This window comes from Trachinotus anak, unplaced genomic scaffold (genome assembly GCF_046630095.1).
Source record: "Trachinotus anak isolate AG129_WGS33_773 ecotype Australia unplaced genomic scaffold, CSIRO_AGI_Tana_v1 ptg000030c, whole genome shotgun sequence".
Lineage (NCBI taxonomy): Eukaryota > Metazoa > Chordata > Actinopteri > Carangiformes > Carangidae > Trachinotus > Trachinotus anak.
Genome location: NW_027273881.1, coordinates 460,287 through 487,463, shown reverse-complemented (window position 1 = coordinate 487,463; position 27,177 = coordinate 460,287). Strand labels below are relative to the sequence as shown.

General features: G+C 43.2%; 4 protein-coding genes across 12 annotated transcripts in view; 1 reads left to right on the top strand and 3 right to left on the bottom strand.

Moving 5' to 3' along the window:
* Nucleotides 1-5,876, bottom strand: part of LOC139612061 (protein NLRC3-like) — a 127,427-nt gene extending 121,551 nt beyond the window's left edge. The window contains exons 1-5 of the mRNA XM_071467208.1: nucleotides 5,853-5,876; nucleotides 4,403-4,515; nucleotides 3,039-3,161; nucleotides 2,850-2,941; nucleotides 687-2,484 (exon numbers count right to left, since the gene is read on the bottom strand). Coding sequence (XP_071323309.1) covers nucleotides 687-2,484; nucleotides 2,850-2,941; nucleotides 3,039-3,161; nucleotides 4,403-4,515; nucleotides 5,853-5,876 — 2,150 coding nt within the window. The remainder of the gene's footprint in view (nucleotides 1-686; nucleotides 2,485-2,849; nucleotides 2,942-3,038; nucleotides 3,162-4,402; nucleotides 4,516-5,852) is intronic.
* The window catches only part of LOC139612057 (protein NLRC3-like), a 129,758-nt gene extending 121,343 nt beyond the window's left edge, over nucleotides 1-8,415 (bottom strand). The window contains exons 1-2 of the mRNA XM_071467203.1: nucleotides 7,046-8,415; nucleotides 6,447-6,540 (exon numbers count right to left, since the gene is read on the bottom strand). The gene's annotated coding sequence lies outside the window, so the exon portion shown is untranslated. The remainder of the gene's footprint in view (nucleotides 1-6,446; nucleotides 6,541-7,045) is intronic.
* LOC139612045 (NACHT, LRR and PYD domains-containing protein 12-like) overlaps nucleotides 1-27,177 on the bottom strand; it is a 606,901-nt gene that overhangs the window by 127,406 nt on the left and 452,318 nt on the right. The window lies entirely within an intron of this gene.
* Nucleotides 1-27,177, top strand: part of LOC139612048 (protein NLRC3-like) — a 133,223-nt gene that overhangs the window by 42,148 nt on the left and 63,898 nt on the right. The gene's annotated exons all lie outside the window — the stretch shown is intronic.

The following is a 27,177-nucleotide window of genomic DNA, read 5'->3' as shown; positions in this document are numbered from 1 at the left end:
GCTGAACCAGAGACATCTTCTTTTTTCATTCACACATTCTTCTTCCTCAGAAAAACCTGCTGCCTACATTACCCACAATGCACCTCAACCACCAACCCTCAGCTGTTAGATTAAGGTGTGTTATACAGCAGAAATGAGGGGGGGCTACAGAGGTCTGGTGTCATCTTCAGACTCCGCCCACACTGACTCAGGTGACATCACCTGAGGACATTTATCAGACTGCACAGCTGGAGACACTAAAGGTTTAATACTACTGTTTTCTCAAATGTAGGTGTCCTCCCCAACACCTGGAAACACTTGGAAACACCTGGAAACACCTGGAAACACACTCTGAGGTGTAAGATCAGTGGAGCTGCTTTAATTAGTTTGATCAGGTTTGAATTAAACCAAAAAGACTCAAAACAACACAGAACATTAACAAATCAATGAAGCATCCAAAAATTATTACAAACAAAAAAAAAGTGTTTTTATGAACTTAACAGCAACAATCACAACCAACTGAAACATCTACGTTTTGGTGCTCACAGCATTTACAACACCTCCAGAAAAAAACACAACTGACCTTTGATTGTTTCAAAGTAAAACTAAGAATAATGAGAATAAATGAAAACTGTGTTTTTCTGAATCTGACTCAACTACTGATCTAATCTACTGATTGATAATTTATTGATCATGTCTGGACTCACCGAGCCTTCCTGCAGTTCCTCACAGCTGGGATCAGTCTCCGTCGTCCCTGATATGATGTCTTGTACTTCATCAGGTCCAACTCATCCAGAACCTCCTCTGACATCTGCAGCATGTAGGCCAGAGCTGAGCAGTGGATCGCAGAGAGTTCTTTCTCTGATCTGGTCTCTGACTTTAGGAGCTCTTGGATCTCCTGATGAACTGAGTGGTCCTTCATCTCCATCAGACAGTGGAAGATGTTGATGCTTCTGTCAGGAGAGATTTCAGAACTGTTCATCTCCTTCAGGTTGTTGATGGCTCTCTGGATGGTTTCGGGACTGTTCTCTGTCTGTCCCAGCAGACCTCCTAAGAGTCTCTGGTTGGACTCCAGAGAGAGGCCATGAAGGAAGCGAACAAACAGGTCCAGGTGACCATTTTTACTTCTGAGGGATTTCTCCATGGCTTCCCCCAGGAAGTCATCCAGGCTTGAATCAACTTGTTTTCCCAGGAAGTTCTCCAGGACCTCTGTGTTCCTGTTGGTGTAACAGTGGAACATGTAGACTGCAGCCAGAAACTCCTGAATGCTCAGATGAACAAAGCAGTAGACTGTTTTCTGGAAGATCACACTCTCTCTTTTGAAGATCTCAGTACAGAGTCCTGAGTACACCGAGGCCTCTGTGACATCCAGACCACACTGCTCCAGGTCTTCTTGGTAGAACATGATGTTTCCTTTCTCCAGATGTTCAAACGCCAGCCTCCCCAGCTTCAGAAGAACTTCCCTGTCAGCCTCCATCAGCTCCTGTGGACTCGTCTCATGTCCCTCATCATACTTGAGCTTCTTCCTCTTTGTCTGAACCAGCAGGAAGTGTGAGAACAGGTCAGTCAGGGTCTGGGGCAGCTCTCCTCTCTGCTCTGTAGTCAACATGTGCTCCAGAACTGTAGCAGTGATCCAGCAGAAGACTGGGACTTGACACATGATGTGGAGGCTCCTGGACCTCTTGATGTGTGAGGTGGTTCTGCTGGACAGCTCTTCATCACTGGATCTCCTCCTGAAGTACTCCTCCTTCTGGGTGTCAGTGAAGCCTCGTAGATCTGTCACCCTGTCAACACATGTAGGAGGGATCTGATTGGCCGCTGCAGGTCTGGAAGTGATCCAGACCAGAGCCGAGGAAAGCAGGTTCCCCTGGATGAGGTTTGTCAGCAGCAGGTTGACTGATGACGTCTGTGTGACATCAGACACAACCTCCCTGTTGGTGAAATCCAGTGAAAGTCTGCTTTCATCCAGGCCGTCCAAGATGAACAGAACTTTGCAGACAGCCAGCTGCTCTGCTGTGACCTTCTGTAATGTTGGATGGAAAACATGGAGCAGCCTGAGAAGACTGTACTGCTGCTCTCTGATCAGGTTCAGCTCCCTGAATGAAAGCAGAACCAGCAGACTGACGTCTTGGTTCTCCAAGCCCTCTGCCCAGTCCAGACTGAACTTCTGCACTGAGAAGGTTTTTCCAATGCCAGCGACGCCGTTGGTCAGAACCACTCTGATGGGTCTCTGTTGGTCAGGTAAGGCTTTAAAGATGTCGTGGCACTTGATTGGAGTGTCATGGAGGGTCTTCATCTTGGAAGCTGTCTCCAGCTGCCTCACCTCATGTTGGGTATTAACCTCTTCACTCTGTCCCTCTGTGATGTAGAGCTCAGTGTAGATCCTGTTGAGGAGGGTTCCACTTCCTGTTCCATCACTTCCTTCAGTCACACGTTCACATCTGCTCCTCAGACTGATCTTATGTTGATCTAAAACCTCCTGCAGACCACTATCTGCTGAAAGAGAAGAGACAATGTCAGACTGAAGACAGAGAATCTGAGAATCTGCTGATTATTTTCATCAGCTACAGAAAAACTAAAGAGCAGCAAAGAAAAGCTTTTTAATGTTGTGCTTTTTAGAATCATCTGAAATGTCAGTGCTGTGTGATAGAACAACTGACACTGGAGAAAACAACAGGTCCTGGTTTCAGAAATGAAGACATCAGCAGACACATGTTCAATCTCACTTTGCACAGTGCTGCTCTGACTGGCTGTCTGCAGTCCAGGTCTGGTTCTGGGTCTTTGTCCACACTGGGGACAGGAGGGGTCTCCTGAAGACCCAGACTGGTCCCAGTATGAGGTGAAGCACTGTCTGCAGAACCAGTGTCCACAGCTGGTAGAGACTGGATCCTTCAGGACGTCCTGACACAGAGCACAGCAGGACAGCTGCTCTTCCACAGAGACATCACTCCTCTTCCTCCCTCTGTGAAGACATTTCTTCATCACTAGCATGTCACAGTCAAATATGTCTAATAAGTGAATCATCTTCAGCTCAGTTTACAGTAGAAACTGTCTCTTACTGTGAGTCTGAGGGTCCAGGTTCAGGACTGAGGTCTGGAGGATTAATGTCTTTGGACCAGTCACTCTTCATAGACAGACAGCTGGATCCTGGAGACTCTGCTCTCAGTCTGTGGCTCTGACCTCTGCAAACACAAACATGTTTTTATTCATATCACATTGATCACTGATCAATTCTCTGATGACAGAGTCATTGTGAAGATTGAGGTTTCTATTCAGAATTTATGAACATTGAAAAACAACAGTGAAATTAGTTCTTGAAAATTTCACAAGTTGAATTCACTTTTAAAAATTCAGACACACAATTTCAATGAAAAACAAAACCAATGGCTGAAATTCACAGATTTCAAGATTCAAAATCTGCTGAGACAGATTTGCTTCCCTACACTACAGACAACAGAGCTGGTGGTAAAGGCGGCCTGCAAGCTGCTGAGACGTGCTGGTCTCATTCAGTCCAGCAGGAGGGTCCTCACATCGAAAACATCACAGCAAATATTCAAAAAGGAACCATCTGGATGAACCGACCACATCTTATAAATCTAATAAAAATATAAATCTGGAAAAGTATGAAAACTCAGTAAAGTGATATGAAAACAGTCCTAGGACCAAAGTGGTAAGAGCTTTGAGTCTGGATTGACCATGGATAACGCCGGATTGAGCTTTTATTTTGGTACTTCCTCTGACCAGCAGTGTAAATGAGCATATTAGCTAAAATTTAAGTTTCACTAATATTCAGATTTAACATTTAAATTCTGATTAACTAAATGTGATGAAATGTTGTTATTTCAGTATGAACCACTTTACAGTCAGCGGCCCATATTACATAGAGCCTGAAATCTGTATAAACAGCTGACAAATATCTAGTTTGATGTTAAAGAGGCTCAGTCATTTCCTCCAACAGCTGCTCACTGTAGTTTGGATCAAACTAACTGTGGAGAGTGAAGCTCTGACATGTGAAGCTCATCATTCAGGCTGTAAAATGATCCTGCAAAGTGTGGTCAACTCTGTTAGATCCCAGCTCATCCAGGTTCACCAACACACTGCTCTCTTCTTCTGTGGCTGCTTCTCTGCTCCACCACGGCCCTTTAATTACTGACATCTTTACATCTCTGTCATGTTCATCAGCTGCAGCAACAATATGCACAAGGAAAAAGTCAAACTCTTCTTTGTTGGGATCATTTCACAAGAAACCAGCCCCTCAGCAGTCACTGTTAATACACTGATATGTCAGAGGAACCAGGGGAAGTTATTTTCTGCGACACTACGGCAGCTGTTACAGGAAGTGACATCACTGCAGGAGCTCAACACACTAAACACTGTTACAGAGACAGTTTGGAGGTTCACAGGTTTGTAGCAGGTCTCTTACTGTGAGTCTGAGGGTCCAGGTTCAGGACTGAAGACTGGAGGTTTTCCTTTGGACCGGTGACTCTTCACAGACAGACAGCTGGGTCCTGGAGACTCTGCTCTGTCCTCCTCTTCCTCCACACGATCACTCATCTTCAGGACTTCAGTCAGTCTGAGAGGGAAACCAGTAACACTGACTGTGAGCTCACACACACAAGAGTCAGGACAAACAAGCTGCTCAAGAGACAGACACACACACACACACACACACACAGGTTTTTCTCTCAGTGTCTCTGTATGAACAGAATTTCCTTCAGTATTTGCTTGTTGATTCCCTTCATTTCTGTTTTGCTTCATCTAACTGTTTATGTCTTGTTGCCTCCTTCTCTGCCGTTTCATTTCCTGTATCACCAATGTGTGCTGGTCTCCATAAAAACGTCCCTGTCAGCCCCATCATGTGAATTCTGTATGTTTGTTGTACTTGTATCAGGATATCTGGTCTGCTCTCTGAATGACTGAACTGGAAGCTGCTGGGTGATGAACTTGAATCAGAGTAAATGATTGTTCTCAACGGTCCTGTTTCTTCAATCCAATGAACTGCTGACAGTTTTCATCTGAAGTTCTGGAACAGAAATGCTCCTCCTGCTTTAATAAAGGAGCTCTTTGCATTGAAAAGCCAATGAATGAAAAGCCCATCTCCTTCTCCATTCCCATAAATATATGGTCTATCATTATGGAAAATAAGAGGACTTACTCTGCTCCCCTGAGGAGTTCCATTTTCAACAACACATTTCCTTCAGTGTTTTTTCAAATTCTAACTTGTATTGATCTTTTTTACAAAGTCTTTAATCCATCCATATGTTCTCCCCTTGATATCTGACTGAGAGAGTTTGATTAATAATCCTTCTCCCCATATGCACGTGCACAGGTAGACCTCAGGTGATGCTCAAGCACCTGCCCTTTAGGCCTCTGACCAGATGCCAACCCTTATTTCTCTTTCTAATTTTATATTGAAGTGATTAAATGTGGCTTGTGCCCTCAGTTCTCATCAGAAAGCTGTTGAACTGACTGACGACTCCCTCTGAGTTCTGTTTCTCCAAACCCATGAGCCCCTGCCCTTCCCTCTTCAGCTCCCCTCATCACAGCCTCAGTCTGAGAGGGAAACACTGACTGTGAGCTCACACACACAAGAGTCAGGACAAACAAGCTGTTCAAGACACACACACACACACACACACACACACACACACACACACACACACACACACACACAGGTTTTCCTCTCAGTGTCTCTGTGTGGACAGAAGTTCACTGTGACTCCTCTTGATGCTGTAATAACTCTTCATCCTCTGCTCTTGTAGTTTCTCTTCCTCTGTTTCCCTCTTCACTGATATTGTCACAACTGTGGATTTGAACTAAAGTTTTTCTCACCATCTCTGCTTTCTCTTCATCTTTTACTGCTGTTACTTCACCTTCATTTCAAACTGGATTTCCATGTTCTCTTTTAACCTCACTCATTCTTCACATCATTCTATCCATATCTGTTTCCCACTGAATTACAAAATGACCTCCACAATTACTTCTTTGGATGCTGTTACAGGAAGTGACATCACTGCAGGAGCTCAACACACTTAACACTGTTACAGAGACAGTTTGGAGGTTCACAGGTTTGTAGCAGGTCTCTTACTGTGAGTCTGAGGGTCCAGGTTCAGGACTGAAAAATGGGGATTCATCTTTGAACCGGTGACTCTTCACAGACAGACAGCTGGGTCCTGGAGACTCTGCTCTGTCCTCCTCTTCCTCCACACAATCACTCATCTTCAGGACTTCAGTCAGTCTGAGAGGGAAACCAGTAACACTGACTGTGAGCTCACACACACAAGAGTCAGGACAAAAAAGGGTCTCAAGAGACACACACACACACACACACACACAGATGTTTTCCTCTCAGTGTCGCTGTGTGGACAGAAGTTCACTGTGACTCTTCTTCCCTCCACAGTCCACAGGGACAAACTGACTCAGAGACTTTGACAGTAAAATAATAATAATGTTGTGTTAACACTCACCTGCCTCAGCCTTCAGTTTCCCTCCTTCTGCTCCGTCCACTTCAAATGGAGTCTGAGCTCACTGAACACTTTCACTTTCAGCTGCTCCTCCCCTCTGCAGGTACAAGAAGTCACATGACTCTGTGTGTGTGTGTGTGTGTGTGTGTGTGTGTGTGTGTGTGTGTGTGTGTGTGTGTGTGTGTGTGTGTGTGTGTGTGTGTGTGTTCAAAACAGGTTTGACATGTTCCACCATCATTTATTAAAAACAGACTCTACCTTATTCACCTTCACATGAAAAAACAAGTCTCACTGTTTCAACAGAATTATCTTGATTTCCATTCATCTAATATCATTTTCAGGTTGAACTGGATCAAACATTATATTAAGAATAAAGATGTCATGACCTGCTCTTTGTATGACAGTTGTTGAACATGGTCTGGAGTCTTGGACTTTGGTTTATTTCCTGTTTTATTTTGTAATTACTTACCTTGTGTGCCCACTGTTGTTTTACTTCCTGTCTTTGGCTCCATCCACTCTGCTACGTTTTAGATTTAAACTCTTATGACAATACAACAATAAAAATACAACAATGTAGAATCTCAGTGTTTACCTGAGCTTACCTTTGGTGAAATGTGTGAACTTTGATGGTTGCCAGTGTTTGCCCTCCCCAGGGACGGAGGCACATTTGATTGTACAGATCCACAATCTGCTCCTCTCTGGGTTTTCTTTCTCTGACAGGATTCTGTAGAAGCACAAGTCAGACTTGTCTCCTCGTCAGTCAGTCTGAGAGGGAAACCAGTAACACTGACTGTGAGCTCACACACACAGGAATCAGGACAAACAAGCTGCTCAAGAGACACACCCAGAAACACACACACACACACACACACACACACACACACACACACTCTCTCTCTCTCTCTCTCTCTCTCTACCTTCTTCACTTTTCTATAAAAACTAGTCTCACTATTTCAACAGAATTCTCTTGATTTCCATTCATCTAATATCATTTTCAGGTTGAACTGGATCAAACATTATATTAAGAATAAAGATGTCATGACCTGCTCTTTGTATGACAGTTGATGGACATGGTCTGGAGTTTTGGACTTTGGTTTATTTCCTGTTTTATTTTGTAATTACTTCCCTTGTGTTCCCACTGTTGTTTTACTTCCTGTCTTTGGCTCCATCCACTCTGCTACATTTTAGTTTGAAACTCATCTCTTCTTCTCTGTTTCCGCCTCCGTCCTCTCTCCTCCAGAGTCTTCCGCCTCTAAAACAGAGACTGTCAGAAATGCTGCAGGACCTGTTTTATTTTGAAAACTCCAGACCTTTGGAAACGATGACATAGACACCCATGCTGGCTCCTCATTGGCTCTTATCTGCCTGAACTACAAGGGCAATCTGATTCCAGATTGCTGTTTGCAGTCACTGTTCACATTTGTCTGTGGAGGACAATTTAATAGGAAAGAAAAATAAAATCTCACTGAATCAAATGTAGTTTACTACGACTCAGTGTCAACCTTGAGTCAGATTTATTTCCTCAGTCCACTCAGAGGAAAGGCAGCCCTGAGATAAATGGGAACATGTCTTCATACAAAAATAAAAACTGTTTCAAATAGAAACTGCAAAGCGCAAAACTTCAAATCACTTCAATTCCAACTTCACATCAAAATACATGAAGTAAAGTGAAACAAGAGCTGCCAGAGTTCACTGTAAAGTGCTTTCATCAGGCCAGAGACAAACTGCTGGAACTAGGAAGAAAGAAAAGAGGGATTCAGCTTTGGCCTCCAGAGACAAGAAGTTTCCAAACTGCTGGACAATCATCACCTGTCATATAAAAGATAACACAAAATAAATAACACAATTAATGAATGTAATGCAGCAATTTACTGAATCAGACAATCACATGTTTTGATCAGACTATTTAATGCTTGCTATTTTCAAGAGTACAGATCAGTTTCATTTCAAATGTTCTTTTTGTTTACATGAGTGATTGTGTAACAAGATAAGGAATCAGCAGATTATGTTGAAAATCAAGCATTTTTCTGAGCTAGAAAACAAAACATTTAAAATGAAGCATTTTATAAACTTTCAGGAGTTTGTATGAATCCTGAACTTCATTCCTGCAGACTGGCGAACCCCTCTCTCCCTTCAGAACAACTGCTGCTGACTGTTCACACTGAACACTGAGCATTGTTCATAAACTATGTCACGACTACTGTCCATCAAATAAAGCTGCTCAGAGACTGAGTGGGCTCTTTAATGTGACGTGTTTGAACAAATCCATCACTTTGTCCAGTTGACTTCTGACTGTTTATTAGAAAGCTTCAATCAAAGTACAACGTTAAACAGGAAATATCGGAGCCTGCTCACCCTCTTTGTCACAAAAAACCTGCCACCAGATATGATAGTCAAATCAACATGCAGCCTAAACAAAATGAACAACACAGGCTCCTCTGACCTGAGTGGGTGAGTGACCTTAACCATTATGTTAAGATATAATGACAATACAACAATAAAAATACAACAGTGCAGAATCTCAGTGTTTACCTGAGCTTACCTTTGATGAAATGTGTGAACTTTGATGGTTGCCAGTGTTTGCCCTCCCCAGGGACGGAGGAACATTTGATTGTACAGATCCACAATCTCCTCCTCTCTGGGTTTTCTTTCTCTGACAGGATTCTGTAGAAGCACAAGTCAGACTTGTCTCCTCGTCTGTTGGTGCATCCAGCTGCACAAACACTGTTCTGGCCAAACAAACCAAAGAACCTTGTAATGGAAGGAAGCATTGGGTGCGTTGGAGATGGACTTAAGCTGACTTCACCTGACTTGATAGTCAACGTGATCTACCAGTGACTGCAGGGGTGGAGTATAAAACCACTGCAGTATGTCAGACTGATTTATGTCAACATGTCAGACCATTTAGTAAAACCTGTAAACTCTGTTTACTCACCCAAACATGTGGTTCTGAATCATTTTCAGGCCAAAGACAAGTTTAGATCAGTCTCTGACACATGAAATTACATTTAGTCAGGATGTCATAACAACCAATGCAGTACCAAATGCTACTTTTGGTTTTTTCCTACAGTGTTGTAGGTACTGTAAATGTCGTAGGTACTGGAGATCTGATTCTTCCAGGACTGACGAGAGACTGTTCCAGACTGTTCTAGTCTGACATTAAACTCAGAGAGAAGAAGAAGACAGGTACAGTAACAATAACAACATGTGGAATGACAGCAGCAGGTTCAGGTGCAGCAGCAGGTCCAAAAAAAAAAAAAAAAAAACACACCATGCCTGGTGTCTGCAGTTTATGATCTGACTCAGATCATCAGGACAAGTTGTAGAGGAGCAGAAGTCAGTGTGTAAATGGAGCCACAGGAGGAAACAGCTCAGAGACAGACATCAGATCTGTACAGAGTTCAGGCTGAGTGAGTCTCAGTTGTTCACTTTATATTAACAACATGTCGTCAACATGTTCATGATCTCAAATTAGAGCTGAAACGATTCCTCAAGAAACTCCATTAATGAAAGTCATGGAGGCAAATTCTTTGTATCCAAGCTTCATTTAATCCATATGACAGCTCAGTTCTCTGCTTACACTGTTGATACATGAGGGAGGGCAGACGTGATTTGATGGAACAGTTTGGAAAATGGAGAAAAATCCTGCCAGAACTGGTTTGGCCTCTTACACCATGCCACAAAGTGAACCAAGAAGACAGTAAATACTTTACACTGGAACTGCAGTTAGGTTAAAACCTGTAGTTCTGAAAGTTAAGCTCTATCAACTTAAAGGCAGGATGTTAATATTTTATTTATTTTTCTATTTATGCCTTATTTTGCCTTGTGTGCATTTAGGAAATGACAATTTGACAATTTGAAATGACTTACCTCAGAACTTCAATTAGAAGCTGAGTCCATTTTACTGTCCTGGTGTGGCTGCACAGTTTGTCAAATAAACGCAGGTCTCAATTAGACGCCCGGTTCTCTGGATGTATCGTCCCTGTCAGTTATCTAATTTGTTCATGCAAATAAAGGTTTAAATAACTATGGCAATCTTCAGCTTTTATCCTTTCTAAAGTAGGCTACCTGTGTTTAATATGGTCCTCTCTCTCTCTCTCTCTCTCTCTCTGTACATGTGGTTGTCCTAGATACGCTGTCTCTCAGAGCTAGATCAAATGAATTTGTTGTAATATTTTGTTGGATAGCCTGGTAATATTAACAGGAGCATTATTCATACTGATTTAATTAATCAATTTGACAGTATTTCCCATAATTCCTGTGCATGAGTTTTGTGCAGATGGAATTAATGGCCTGTCCCATGTAGACACCTGTCCCAAATATAGGTCAGTGGAATTCAGTGACTGAAGCAGATAAAAGCCCGAGCTATCAATTTAAGTTTTATGGTTCTTATTTTTTATGGATTTGTTTTTGAATTTCAAAACCAAGAATGTAGCATGGTACTTGCACTACATGGCTTCAGTTTTTACAGATAATATTGTATGAAAAATTAGCATTAAAAATGAAGTGATTTTTCTTGAAAGTAAACCACTTACTTTCTCATTTTATGAGACCTGTTTTCTCTTTTTTATATTTTCTATTGCTCTTTAATAAGACAAAAATAGTTCTTATCAAGATACTCGATCAATCAATAGAATAATTGGTAAATACTCAATTATTAAATGAATCAGCAGCTGCAGTCTGATGTCAAGTTACTGTTCCTGTATGTGAACTATGACGATGACTTCTGTTGTAGCAACGCTCCACACACAATGTTCACCGAGGATAACATTAGCTAGTTTAGGCTAATATTAGCTTGTTTAGGCTAACGTTAGCTTGTTCAGGCTAACGTTAGCTTGTTCAGGCTACCGTTAGCTTGTTTAGGCTAACATTAGCTTGTTCAGGCTACCGTTAGCTTGTTTAGGCTACCGTTAGCTTGTTCAGGCTAACATTAGCTTGTTCAGGCTAACATTAGCTTGTTCATGCTAACATTAGCTTGTTTAGGCTAACATTAGCTTGTTCAGGCTAACATTAGCTTGTTTAGGCTAACATTAGCTTGTTCAGGCTACCGTTAGCTTGTTCAGGCTAACATTAGCTTGTTCAGGCTAACATTAGCTTGTTCAGGCTAACGTGGCGACAGCTCATCATGTGAGCTGGGAGCTTATAACATTAGCAGCTACAGTCTCCACTGTTCAGTCTGTCAGAATATAACAGTGACTTTTAAATGAATATTTTCCCTCCATGACTCTGTCCCCTCGTCGCTCAGTTGAACTCCTGCTGGACACTGACTGTATGGAGGTGTGTGTACATGCTGCTGACCTGTGTGGAGACATTTGTTTCTTTTCCCCTCATCAGGTAAATATTCTTCTCAGTGTCCATTAAACACTGGAAACACTTGCACTTTAACTGAACACGCTCAAAAGAATTCAGCATTATAACATCACTCACGCACTAACAGTGGAGGGCGTCTCCTGCCGGCAGCTGTGGTAACTCCAGTCTGCTTCTCCAGCAGGATCATGGTTTGATCTCTGGATCTGGATGATGATCTGCTGCCATGTGACCCAGTTATGTTCGGCAGTCACTAGTTCAGTTGTATTGTGCACCACCCACTTAGGTGAGGCTGGGTAAGGTCACTATATGTCTGCTTAGGGGTTAGGGTGGGCTATACCATATACACTATCTGACTATCAAGTGGTTGTTCAGTTATTTCTAGGTGGCTGCAACTGTCTTTGTAAAATGTTACTTAGTTTAGTCAGATTTGAAATGTGAAACCATCTCCCTCAGTTCTCTGGTCCCGTTTTCTAAGTGCTTTCTGTCTCATTCATTGTGTGACTCTTACATTGTTGGTCCCCTGGTGAACACTGGTGACTGTGTGGGAGGGTTTGCGTTGTGGCCTACCTCAGTGACTCTGTCTGCTCTGGACTTATCTTTTTCCTTCCTCTGTCTCTGAAGTCTTTGCCTCTCCTCTTCATGCTCCTTCTGCTGCTCTGTTGGTTGCTGTGACATCAGCAGCTGCCTCCTTGTCTCCATCTCTGTCTGCTGTAATTAACAATGTCACTCATCATCTTTATTTTCTTCACTGAGCAAAAATCTTTCTTACCAGCATTTCATCATTACACCGTGGATCAGAAACAGAAATGTAACTGTAACTGACATGTGTAATGGAAAATTTTGGTATAACTCATGTGTGCCTTTTCAAAACTGTGTAACCAATGACAGTGCGGATAGTTCTAATGAAATTTTTGAACCTAACCTTTGTACATCCTTTATGGTTGTGTGAAAGACCTCTGTGTGAACTAATGAAGAACACATGTAGACAATACATGTGGATGTTGTGATGAGAGTGTTGTTCATACATTGCGTTGGGGGAGAGGCAAGCAGGTGAAGACTCAGCACAGAGACAATCCCGTGAGAAAGAGTATCGTATTTTGTCTTTGTGGAATGTGTTTTTGGAACTATAAGACTGTGGCCCTGGGTAACATCTTCAGGCCACTCACTCACTGACTGTACTGCTGTTCGGTTGTGTTTGTGTGACTCCATTCATGAATGTTTATTAAACTCAAGAAAGACAGCTGACGCGTGAAGATCTTCTTTTTCAATTATTGAACAAGGTAAAACATTTTTGCCACCACAAGGGTCTGTGTGGTTTTCTGCAGAGTCCAGACTGTAGACTGGAGACTCTGAGGTCAGTTCACTGTTGTAGATCTTATATCTTGAATCCACAGCTAATGAAGCTTCACACACAAGTTGAATCCATTGACTGTGAATGAATGAATGACATTGTAAATAGTTGTTGTCTCATGTTTCCAGTTGTTCTTCTCTCAGACTGAGAATGATTCTTCACTTTCAGCTCATTTCACTCACTTGTCATGAATAATGTCTGTTCACTTCAGTTCAACCTTCACAGCTCACACACTCGTATTTCTCTCAGTCAGAGGACTCATGTTTTCTAAATCCACTGGAGAAAATGTCCAGTGTTAGTTGTTCAAGTCAATTCATTTTTATCACAACAACATACACAAGATCCTCACAACTAATATTTGTCCAAAGAAAGTGAAGAAACAATCTTCTTTTTTTCAGTAGATTTCAGTGAAGTGTCAGGACTAATGTCTGTTTGATCAAACTGTGTGTGTGTGTTTTCATCTGTAACACAACACACACAACTGTTGTGTTGACAATGTTGTGTTGTACTGACATCATGAAGATCCACAATAACAGAAGGACAAAGTCACTCTACTCATTTCAGACAAAGATCATTGATCAGGACAAATCTGATTGATTATCAATCATTTATCTACATCTTTGATTCTTTATTCAGATTGAGGGACTGCAGGTTGTCAGAGATCAGCTGTTCTTCTCTGGGCTCAGCTCTGAAGTCCAACCCCTCCCATCTGAGAGAACTGGACCTGAGTGGAAACCAGGACCTGCAGGATCCAGGAGTGAAGGGTCTGTGTGGTTTTCTGCAGAGTCCAGACTGTAGACTGGAGACTCTGAGGTCAGACTCCATGTTTTCTTTCTGTGCTGAGATGAATGTGATGTGAAAGTTGTGTTGACACTGAGCTGCAGACATGAGGCTGATATTATACTGATCCACACTGAGGATCTTCATGGTAAAGTCTGTTTTCTTCTTCTCTGCTTTTAGTCCAGTGACTGTTTCTCTTCAACTTTCACCTCATGACTTTTTAAAACACCAACAGAAACACATTGAATCTGTCAGACAATAACTGATCTATAATCAATAGCTGATGGTCCCAACACTTTTATAAGGCTCTGTGATGTTTGTACTGACTCCAATATTCAAAGCCAAGTTGTCATAGCAACAGGTTGTTTCATCACTTTAAATCCTGTAGGTTTGACTGTGTTAAATATTTGAGCTCAGTCACCAGGTGTCTGTGCCTCTGCCGTTCCATCAACTAGTGAATTTAATATATATTTCTATACATTTGTTCTCATGTCTCCAAACTTCAGCCTGACATGTTTGTTATCTTTGAAAACTTGAGGATCTTTATTAGAATCTGCACAACATGAATTTGTATACTGTATTTTCAGGACTATAAGGCGCACTTAAAAGCCTTCAATTTTCTCAATAAACGACAGTGCGCCTTATAATCCGGAGCGCCTTATTTATGCATTAATTCTGGTTGTGCTTACTGACCTCGAAGCGATTTTGTGTGGTACACGGCGCTCTGTCAAAATGTTTTAGGATGACTTTGGTAAACTACAAAGCCGCACCGCTTGCAGCATTACAGCTATCGTAGTCAGGAGCGTCGCGGAGTAATACATACTGTGCTTCACCATAATGTGGCAAGTGGAGGGGTGAAAAAAGGTGTACCGACAACGCCACCTGGGGAGTTTCGCCCCAGGAGATAGTTTATATGAGATGGTTATATGGTTAAATTTACTATACACAGGTCTTCACAGGTCTGTATACCACAGGCAGAGACGTATTTGGAAAAGCAGAAAAATGGTTTATTTTACAACCAATTAAAATATCACTTGAACAGTACTGGCTCGTAATTACGTACTGGGGCCACAGAGCGGAATGAACAGGGCTGTGGAGGCTACGGCAGCCCAAAATCAAATCAAGGGGGAGGAATAACTAACCAAAAACACCCGTGACACTGCAAACACACACACCCGCAAGGGATTCGTGAAGAAAATACCACCACCAGGAATTGGGTCGCCGCCTGGCCCTCCGCACCTGTCCACAAAGACAAGAAAGCAAGTTATAAAACTGGCCTCCCAGTTAATATGGCCCTTGATTGCTACCTCACACACACACACACACACACACACACACACACACACACACACACACACACACACACACACACACACACACACACAATACTTTAAGTGATTAAAAACAACGAAACAAACCAAAGGTAAATAATGTTCCTTAAACAACAAACAGTCAATAATGTTCAACAAATTAAACAAATGAATACAAAATAAATCTTTGCAAGGTTGATTAATGAACTAAACAGAATCCTTAGAGTAGCAATAGGCCCTGACACCAGCTCTGTGAAGAGCCTTAATACGCTTCCCCACAGCTCAGAAGAGCTGAGGAGTCAACACGGCTTCAGTGAGCCAAAACAGTCAGGATGGACCAAACACAGCCAAAACAGCAGTGGGTGAACCAACGCAGCCAAAACAGTCAGAGTGAACCAACGCAGCCAAAACAGTCAGGGTGAACCAACGCAGCCAAAACAGTCAGGGTGAACCAAACGCAGCCAAAACAGTCAGGGTGAACCAAACGCAGCCAAAACAGTCAGAGTGAACCAAACGCAGCCGGAACAGTCAGAGTGAACCAAACGCAGCCAAAACAGTCAGAGTGAACCAACGCAGCCAAAACAGTCAGAGTGAACCAAACACAGCCAAAACAGCAGTGGGTGAACCAACGCAGCCAAAACAGTCAGGGTGAACCAAACGCAGCCAAAACAGTCAGGGTGAACCAAACACAGCCAAAACAGCAGTGGGTGAACCAACGCAGCCAAAACAGTCAGGGTGAACCAACGCAGCCAAAACAGTCAGGGTGAACCAAACACAGCCAAAACAGTCAGGGTGAACCAAACACAGCCAAAACAGCAGTGGGTGAACCAACGCAGCCAAAACAGCAGTGGGTGAACCAACGCAGCCAAAACAGTCAGGGTGAACCAAACGCAGCCAAAACAGTCAGAGTGAACCAAACACAGCCAAAACAGCAGTGGGTGAACCAACGCAGCCAAAACAGTCAGGGTGAACCAAACGCAGCCAAAACAGTCAGGGTGAACCAAACACAGCCAAAACAGTCAGGGTGAACCAAACGCAGCCAAAACAGTCAGAGTGAACCAAACACAGCCAAAACAGCAGTGGGTGAACCAACGCAGCCAAAACAGTCAGGGTGAACCAAACGCAGCCAAAACAGTCAGAGTGAACCAAACACAGCCAAAACAGCAGTGGGTGAACCAACGCAGCCAAAACAGTCAGGGTGAACCAAACGCAGCCAAAACAGTCAGAGTGAACCAAACACAGCCAAAACAGCAGTGGGTGAACCAACGCAGCCAAAACAGTCAGGGTGAACCAAACGCAGCCAAAACAGTCAGGGTGAACCAACGCAGCCAAAACAGTCAGGGTGAACCAAACGCAGCCAAAACAGTCAGGGTGAACCAACGCAGCCAAAACAGTCAGGGTGAACCAAACGCAGCCAAAACAGTCAGGGTGAACCAAACGCAGCCAAAACAGTCAGGGTGAACCAACGCAGCCAAAACAGTCAGGGTGAACCAACGCAGCCAAAACAGTCAGGGTGAACCAAACGCAGCCAAAACAGTCAGGGTGAACCAAACGCAGCCAAAACAGTCAGAGTGAACCAAACGCAGCCAAAACAGTCAGAGTGAACCAAACGCAGCCAAAACAGTCAGAGTGAACCAAACACAGCCAAAACAGCAGTGGGTGAACCAACGCAGCCAAAACAGTCAGAGTGAACCAACGCAGCCAAAACAGCAGTGGGTGAACCAAACGCAGCCAAAACAGTCAGAGTGAACCAAACACAGCCAAAACAGCAGTGGGTGAACCAACGCAGCCAAAACAGTCAGAGTGAACCAAACGCAGCCAAAACAGTCAGAGTGAACCAAACGCAGCCAAAACAGCAGTGGGTGAACCAACGCAGCCAAAACAGCAGTGGGTCCAGGAGATGGTGGCTTTAATAGTTTCTGGGCCTCACCAGCAGGACATTACAGAGCGCCGAGAGGTCACATGGAGACCGCGCCACAACGCTGACAGGCCCCCAGCAGGGCAGCTCAGCCCCGTGACTCCAGCAGTCCGCCACACCGTGCGCCGAAGGAGAGCGCGCGTCGTTCTGGCGACACGCCAAAGACGCACTGATGCTGGGCGCGCTGCACTGCGCTGAAGGGCAGAGCGTGCGTTATTATGGCAAAACGCCACACGGCTTCACCACGCCACTCCAGGCCACAGCCACCACCACGGACGAGCGGAACAGGAAGAGAGAGAGCGCGCCAGGTGTACCCAGGCCCATATATATAAAGGTGCGCTCCCCGCCCACAAATCAGTGCCACAGGGTGACACAGCGCCCCACTGTGAGGAGGAGTAAGCCGTGCTCCGGCCACAATAATATTACAGTGTGTGTGTATAAGGACCTATCAGGAGTTATTGTGAATACGCTAACGTTTGATTTAGCGGTGTCAGACTGTGTTTTTTTTACGTGTTATAACTGAACAAGGTTGGGAGTTATTGTGAACGTGTTTAATAAAGTCTGACTGACTTATCTGACTGTTATAGTCCGTTGCACTTTATATATGAAAAAAGTTCGAAAATAGACCATTCATTGACAGTGCGCCTTATAATCCAGTGCGCCCTACAGTACAAATACGGTAGATGGAGCCACAGGTGGAGCTGGCAGAGTTGAAGAGGTGGAGTCACTACGTCTTTATTGAAGCAGCAGCATGTTGTCATGAATATTAATGAGAGCTGTTTTTACTTTGTCTGTTTGACTCTTTGTGGTTTCAATCTTTGATTCTTTATTCAGATTGAGGGACTGCAGGTTGTCAGAGATCAGCTGTTCTTCTCTGGGCTCAGCTCTGAAGTCCAACCCCTCCCATCTGAGAGAACTGGACCTGAGTGTAAACCAGAACCTGCAGGGTCCAGGAGTGAAGGGTCTGTGTGGTTTTCTGCAGAGTCCAGACTGTAGACTGGAGACTGAGGTCAGTTCACTGTTGTAGATCTTATATCTTGAATCCACAGCTAATGAAGCTTCACACACAAGTTGAATCCATTGACTGTGAATGAATGAATGACATTGTAAATAGTTGTTGTCTCATGTTTCCAGTTGTTCTTCTCTCAGACTGAGAATGATTCTTCAGTTTCAGCTCATTTCACTCACTTGTCATGAATAATGTCTGTTCACTTCAGTTCAACCTTCACAGCTCACACACTCGTATTTCTCTCAGTCAGAGGACTCATGTTTTCTAAATCCACTGGAGAAAATGTCCAGTGTTAGTTGTTCAAGTCAATTCATTTTTATCACAACAACATACACAAGATCCTCACAACTAATATTTGTCCAAAGAAAGTGAAGAAACAATCTTCTTTTTTTCAGTAGATTTCAGTGAAGTGTCAGGACTAATGTCTGTTTGATCAAACTGTGTGTGTGTGTTTTCATCTGTAACACAACACACACAACTGTTGTGTTGACAATGTTGTGTTGTACTGACATGATGAAGATCCACAATAACAGAAGGACAAAGTCACTCTACTCATTTTAGACAAAGATCATTGATCAGGACAAATCTGATTGATTATCAATCATTGATCTACATCTTTGATTCTTTATTCAGATTGTGGGGCTGCAGTTTCTCAGAGATCAGCTGTTCTTCTCTGGGCTCAGCTCTGAAGTCCAACCCCTCCCATCTGAGAGAACTGGACCTGAGCTGGAACCAGGACCTGCAGGATCCAGGAGTGAAGGGTCTGTGTGGTTTTCTGCAGAGTCCAGACTGTAGACTGGAGACTCTGAGGTCAGTTCACTGTTGTAGATCTTATATCTTGAATCCACAGCTAATGAAGCTTCACACACAAGTTGAATCCATTGAATGTGAATGAATGACATTGTAAATAGTTGTTGTCTCATGTTTCCAGTTGAAGCAGCAGCATGTTGTCATGAATATTAATGAGAGCTGTTTTTACTTTGTCTGTTTGACTCTTTGTGGTTTCAAGCAGGAACTTTGTCTCCTAAACTCACATCTTTGATTCTTTATTCAGATTGATCAACTGCAGGTTGTCACAGATCAGCTGTTCTTCTCTGGGCTCAGCTCTGAAGTCCAACCCCTCCCATCTGAGAGAACTGGACCTGAGTGAAAACAACCTGCAGGATCCAGACCTGAAGGATCTCCGTGGTCTCGTGGAGAGTCCAGACTGTAGACTGGAGACTCTGAGGTCAGTAGAGGGGCGGAGTCAGTCCATGCTGCTCTCAGCAGTATTGTACTAAACACAGTTAGTATCAGAGCAAAGATCCAGTGTTTCCTGTGAACCTCCAACCTCCTCAGTGGCTGCTTTCCTCAGTGAAGCTGTGAGAGGAGAACGGGGACTGGCTTCAGGATTGGACAGATAGACAGAGAGAGAGACAACAGTCAGCCAATCAGAGCAGCCAGAAGCTTGTTGTGATCATGTGTGAGAGTTGATGTGAAGACGACTGTTGTTGTTGTGTTGATGTGTACAGGAAATAAAGCTGATTCCAGCTGACAGCCTCACAGATGGACAGAGACAGTGTCCTCATTCATCAAACTGTCCAATCTGATCTGAGACTGTTTGTTCTCTGGTTTCAACACTAAACAGCTGATCAGTTTCATCTGTGTCACAGCTCTGAGATCAGTGTGATGGAGCCTGACAGTCCCTGGCTCTTAGTGACAGCCTCCATGTTCAGTCAGGTGATGTTTCAGAAGCAGCTCACATGTTGATCAACACACAGAGACTCTGTGTTTAAAGTGACATCAGCTGACAGGTAACAGGAGTGAATCCATCACTGACCTGTTGCTGACTCAGCACTTTGTTTCCACTGTGGACTGAGTGAAATGTGCAGAGTGAACAGACTTGATGCTGAACGTCTCTGCAGGTCTGTGAGCTTCCAGCTCAGTGTGTTCACTCCAACACGTTAACATGAGAGCTGAGAGGAAGCAGCTGCTGCACATCTGGTCTGAACAGGACTGAAGTCCCTGCTGCATCACTGACTGATGAAGTGAGTCTCTGTAAACACTGATTCATCTCCTCTGCTTTCTTCTTCTCTACACAGCTGGAGGTGGTGAGAGAGGAGAGGAGAGCTTGATCCAGCAGTGACTGACAGAGGAACCAGAAGAAGTGGAGATGACTCTCAGTGCTGCAGTCTGAACTGATCTGAGAACAGCTCCACTGTCACACACAGAGTCCAGTCCACCATCATCCCTGTGTGTTCCTCTGGATCTGACAGAGCATCATCAGTGTCTCTGGACTTAAAGCTCATCAAGTTCAGCTCTGAACAGTTTCCTTGTTGAGCTTCACAAAGAGGGAATTTCACAGTAAAATTGAACTCTGAAGATGAGTTTGACTCAGACGTTGAAGCCTCATGTTCTTCAGCTGAACTTTACAAGATATTATTGTACAGGAGGAACATGTTGTTTTTATCCTCCATCTTATTGATGTATTCAATAATACTTTATAGAAGATATATTAAATGATCATATTCATAATGTTGAATATGCTAAATATTTGTAAGCAGCCCCTGCGGTGAATAGAAACCAAAAAAAATTTTTACTGTAGTAGAAGTTAAAATGTTTTAAGATAAAAGTAAAAAGTAAGTTGAAGTTAAAATCTACTCATTATGTTACTGTTACATTTTCATAGTATTGTATTTTATTGCACATTTACTGCTTCTCTTCAGCCTGTTGAGATATGAGGTTTTTAGCCACATCTCCCAGCCTTTTTATATGAGCATGTCTATATATCTTAATGATAAGTCAACAAGTATCATTGGTTTAATTCATCATTAATTAACAGTACTTTAAATCCTTCTGTGTGGTAAATCATGTTTTCATATTTACTTCCTGTTCTTTATAGCCTTATATTTGACTGGTGTTTAGTTCTGCTGTTTGTAGCAGAATAATAATTCAGTGTATGTGATGCCGATACTGAGTAAAGATTTTAACTACATCAGGATGGTCAGAGGCTTGGAAAAAAACATCGTCCAAGATGATCAAATGTTTTTGATCAGGAGGAAACAGGTTTTCTTCATCAAAAGAATCTGGCAATCCTTCAACAAATGTAATCTTTTTATTCAACATTTGCAACTCACTGTACATAGGTTGAAAGGTAGTATAAATCCACACAATATTTTCAGGTACAATATTCATGACATGTACACAGTTTCAGTACTCCCCCCCCCCCCCCCCAAAAAATCAACTTTCTCCATTACATTCTGGTGTGACATTTTTAAAACAAAATAACACAAAATCAAACTAGGTAGGCCTATCCAAAAGGCAAAGTTTTATGAAACAACACAAAATCAAACTCAATATCCAAAAGGCAAAGTTGTGCTGTCAGCAAAGAGACGTCTTTTGTCATACACCACTTTAAACTTTTTCTGAAATGATGTTTTTCAAGACGAAGCTCTTTTTAATCGCGACTAATGTTGTGCTGTGGGATATCAATCACACTCATCAGAATCACGCAGGTAACCCTCCACCAGATCTGACCCTCTCAAAGTTTACCAACTCACAGCATTCCTGAGTCTGAGTGATGCCTTTGACGCACATTGCTACTTTTGTTTGGTATGCATAGCTCTTTGGACCCGTGGCTACAAATTCTTGAATGCTATCCCCATCCAGTTCATCTGTCAAGTCCCCTAGATAATTACCCATCTCTAAAGGCGTCTCACCCTTCTTTACCACATAGATTAAACTATTGGTGTCGATGTAAAGAACCCTCTTTCAACTTTTCTAAATAACTGTACAGTTTTAGATGTGCGTGTGCTGTGGTGAATGCCGCAACGAATATATTGTTCTGTTTACCCGGGGGGTTTAATGCATCGCTCTGTGTATCTCCCCCTAATTAAAATACTCTCCTGAAATACAGGAGAAAGCGTTTAACACAGCCCAGACCGTAAAACACCTTCTCTTCACCTTTCAATGTTTTTGCATACACTAGAAAGGGGATGTGTTTGTTGTTCTCGTTGACAAATGTTTCAAAGTCATAAAAAACCAAACCGAAGTGTTTGGTCTCACTGGCAACGGGTTGAATGTAACAAGTGATCGTCTGTTTCAGAACCAGACAGTAATGTTTCACTGCAGATTCTACATCTAGATGTGCTACAACAATGCTTGGCCTTGCCTGTGGTCATATTAACGTAGTAGCATAGTTTGCATTTTTTTTACTTGATCACAGAAACTAAAAGCCTGTTTGTTCACAGGACATGGTTTAGCCTCTGTGTCGAGCAAAACAGGAGAGTGAACGACACAGCCTGTGACAAGCTGAGCATTTTATGGGTTTGAGCTCTTATGTAGAGCAGATGGGGTCGATGCAGACTTGACAGTAACCCTTACAGCTGTGCACATAGGGATTATTTAAACCCTTGTAACAATTACAAACTTTGCACCCATAAAGGCTTTGAGGTTTTTAAACCCGTAGTAATGATTTTGCAATAGGAATAAAAACAGAGGTTTGGAACGATCGGGGGAAGTCTGTTGCAAAATGTGAGAGGGGTTCGTTATGAGATGTTCTGTAAAACACTACAATTTTGCGCTTCAAGATCTCCTCAAATTTGGCTATGTCATTGAAAGTGACGGGTGTCCGATCATTTAAACCAGCCTGACGCTGCAACTTCCTACCCAGACTATCACACTGGCCATCTGTGAAATCCGGATGGATAACATGAGATAGGCTGACGGCGAAGCAGAGCTGATCCTTCCTGTCATCTACAAAATAGAGATGGGGTCTTTACTTTGAGAATTTCACAAAAGTTTTCTCCATCTTACATTTGGCACCACCCGTAGGGTTCCGCACTATGTGAACAATTAATTCTACACCTTCGTCAGCGGCTATGTTATTGTTTGACTGTACTATACGATCGAGCAAACCTTCAAAAGCTGGAAGAATATTTCTGCCCTGGTCGCTGTTGGTGAATGAAACATAATCACGCACATTTTCACCTACCACCTCCAACTGAACAACATCATTGCGACTAGCTCACAATTCTACCTCGTTGGCTTATTCCCTAATTACCCCTATCACATTTCGATAAAATGCGGCAATATCGGGTACATTGCCGGGTCGAGGAACTGTAAATGTGTGTCTCATGACTAGAGTGTTAAACCGATCATAAGAGGCTGTTTCTGTCTCTCTGCCCCCTCTATACCCCTCCTCCTTCTGCTCTTCAGCAGGAGTGTGTCTCTGCTCCAACCCTTCACCCCCCTGGTGAGGCTGCGGCTGAGACTCATTTTGTTCATTTTGAGGTTCATTTGATGAGCTGAGAGCTGATGTGTTTGATTTAGATTTTGGAGTATGTTTTCTATGTTGTGGAAGGCGTCTTCGTTGTTTTGATTTAATCTTTGGAATGTGTTTTCTAAGGTTTGGAAAGGATTTTGTGGTTCTGAAGGAGAGCTATTTTGCACATCAACATTGTTGGATATTGGGATAGAACGTCATTGATCTACAGCTATTTGCAAGTCAAGAGGGACTTGGTGGACAGAAGAGAGTGTTGGAATATGACGTAATTGCTCTACAGCTAACTCAATTTCAAGAGGGACTTGGGATGAGGGTGAACAAGCAAAAGACTCGGAATCAAATTCTCTATTCATCTTTTAAATTAAAAAATGTCATACAAATATACATACGTACTAAGATTACAACATTTTTTCACAAATGGCCGTGAAGGATGAAATGATAGAATGCATTACTTGGGTAACCATCTGGAGCGTTTCCAATTGCTGGTATCGGCCGCCTCTTTGGGTTCTTCCCGTTCCTCTTCTTCCCACTATCGGTCCTGGTGAATGATAGTATCCGCAAAGAGTATGCGGACAATCGTCGATCTGACACGTTGTATTTTACGCCGTCTGTGAGGTCTCGCCGGAGCCTTCTCAATGTCGGTTGTAGTGGTAACCCTCGCAGAAGAAGAAGAAGTGTGAGGCTTCTGTCCTCCGGGAGGAAATGAAAGAACAGGTGTCACAGGTGCTGTTTGTCGCCTGACAGGAGATGGGAGGTCTACCCGAGGTGGTGTCTGGGCCCTCAGGGGTGTTGAGACCATAGGCTGAGAGTCTGTTGGGCATAACAAATTTAATGGGTTAGCATCATTAACAATAAACTTTTTACTCTTTTAAAAAACATTTTAGTTAGACACAAAGTTTTAGTTTCAGATTCAGAATTTACTTTATTTACCCGAGACTGGAAAATTGAATGAACAAAAAATCCACACTAAGCAAAATGCATTTCAACCTGCTTCCAGTTAACAATGAAGCAGTCTGTGTTTACAAGTGTGCATGCACAATATATACACACACACGATATTTGAGCCCTGTCCCTTATGGGTAATCTTGCTCAACCAACATATTTCTGATTTGCACCCTGAGCGCTCTGTCATAGGACATAAGGACCTATGCGAACATGCTACATCATCGTCATCGCCTTGCGACCAAACGCAAGGAAGTTGTATTTTTATTTGAACGCTGAAGCGCGAAGAGTCAACTTCCTTCCACGTATATATTTAACAAAAGGGGTTTTAAAAAAAAAAGGGTCAAGATTACCTGATATCTGTGCCCCGTCAGATCCTTGCGCCAGTGGTCCCTGCTGGATCTGCCTTTTATTTTTACGCAGACGGTTCGCTTTTGGTTGGTTGGTTAACCCAGGACGTACTGCTGAATCACTCTGCTGGTTCTTCCTTTTACTTTTTCCCCCGGGGTCGGACCAGCAAATCCCCCGCTAGGATCTCGTCGATACCCCTGTGGAAGACGGCCGGATTCCACGCCCCAGCTGGCACCGGAGCTATCGGAGTGTTGATGTGCTCTTCACCCGCTGGAGGGGTGGTGTTGGTCGGGGCAGGTGGAGGAGGTGGTGGTGCAGCCTCTGACGGGATCAACACCGAATCCTCTGCCGCTTGAATTTCTTGTAAAACCTGTGAAACTGCCGTCAAGGTCTCATACCTCGTTCAGACCGTCGGTAAAATCTGTAAGTATGTATGTATATTTTTCAGCTAAACCTCAGTATGTTTTGTTGAAACTGTTATTTTAACACAGAAACGGATGCAGTGTGAGTTAAATTTTAAAAAGACAAACCTTACCAAAATGTGATTGTGAAAAGTTGATTCCTTCCAAATCTGCGGCTGTGACTTTAAAAGATGGATAATTGATTTAAACCCCACACACACGTTTAGACAATGAATAGAATACATAAAAATACATTAAATATAGTAAATACTTACCAGAAAACTGCTGTGGTGGATGGACATCTATGGAGACGGTAAATGCTAAATACACAGATCTTTCGTTTAATATTTTTAAATGTTATTTAAAAAAAAAAAAAAAAAAAAAAAAAAAAAAAAGGAAACGTGTGTAGAAACGCAAAGTCTTCTTACCGCGAGCCATTGTGCTGAGTTTTGAGTCGTACGTCTTGGGGCCTGCTCCGTCATACAACCGCTCAGGATGATGGTGTATTTATACCCGTATTTCTTATCTTGAACACAATTACCCTGTGTCTTTTGTTTAGTTTTCCAACCAAAACAAAATTGGATTCATATGGAAAGCTATCACCCTAAGGTTGGGTCAGGTCAAGTTTATAAGAAACAGAAAATTAGGTGCATATGGGTGTGAGATGACTTCTTAAAGTGACTTTGACCATGACCTTGAGAAACTCTTTGTATGTGAGGGTTGAATGAATTGTGGTGAGTAGGGCTCTCCTCCTGAAAATACACTGACTCTATAGTTCTGTGACAAAGTCTAGACTCTAAGAAACTTATGTGCAAGCATGGGGGGGAAAAAAAGGGGGTCAAAGGTCAACCCCTCCCCCTATGCAAATTAGGTCAAAGGTGAGACCTGTCAAAAGTTTGATGAGAAGTGGATACTTCCTCTCTCTATCGGCCATGGCTTCCAGGTGCTTCGTAGCACCTTCAAACGCATGGCGCATTCTGGTCTGATGTTCCACAATCCAGTTGTGGGTGCTGCCAGCTGTTGGCTCCTGTACTCTGCCCAGAAAGAAATCGACAGGTAATTGTGGGTCTTGGCCAAACATAAGAAAGAATGGTGACTCACCAGTGGACGGATGCGCTGTGGTGTTGTATGAGAAAGTCACATGGGGCAGGTAACATGACCAATCTCTCTTCTTAGTGACAGGCAGGGTGCGAAGGAGGTTGTGCAAGGTGCGATTGAACCTCACATTGGCCGTTACCAGCTGGATGATAGGAGGTGGTGTGGCTTCTCTCAATCCCATACATACTGCAAAGCTGTTGGATGAGGTTGCTCTCAAAATGTCTGCCTTGGTCAGAGTGGATACAGCATGGCACTCCAAACTTGCAGAACCATTCATTAACAAGCACCTCAGCTACTGTAGAAGCCCTTTGGTCGTGGGTTGGGACTGCCTGAGTGTACTTGGAAAAGACATCTGTCAGGACAAGGACATTCTCCATCCCATTTTTCGCAGGTTCAAGTACAGTAAAGTCAACAGCCACTATTTGATTTGGACGAGAGGCCAGCAAATGACCCATGTAAGCAGGGGCAGCAGGTTGTGTGTTTTTAAGCTAACTGGCAACGTTCACACTCCAAACACCACTGCTCGATGTCACGGTGCATTCCAGGCCAGTAGCGTCGCTGATGGACCAGATCAGTTATCTGTTTGACCCCTTGATGTCCATGTTCATCATGCAGCTGACTCAAGACCTGGCTCTTAAGGGACCGGGGGAGCACCAGCTGGAGAACCTCTCCCCTCTCAGGGTCGCAAACTTGGCGAAAGAGCACGCCATCTTGGTCCTGTATCCTGTCCCACTGTTTGGCCAACAGTGTTTCTTTAGAGACCTGGCACTGTTCTGCTGCATCAGGTCTCTTCTGTCGGGTCCAGAATTTCAGAAATTCCTTGATGGCGGGGTCAGCTTCCTGTAAAACATGTAGGTCAGAGTGAGTGTGAGAAGGAAAAGCTGATATTGTGGCCTGGGTACCTTGGACAACCGGAGTGGTCCTGATAGCCTGCTGCAATGGTGCTGGAATGGGAAGGCCAGAGGCTACATAGTAAGTCATGCTTGTGCTGGCTGGACGCT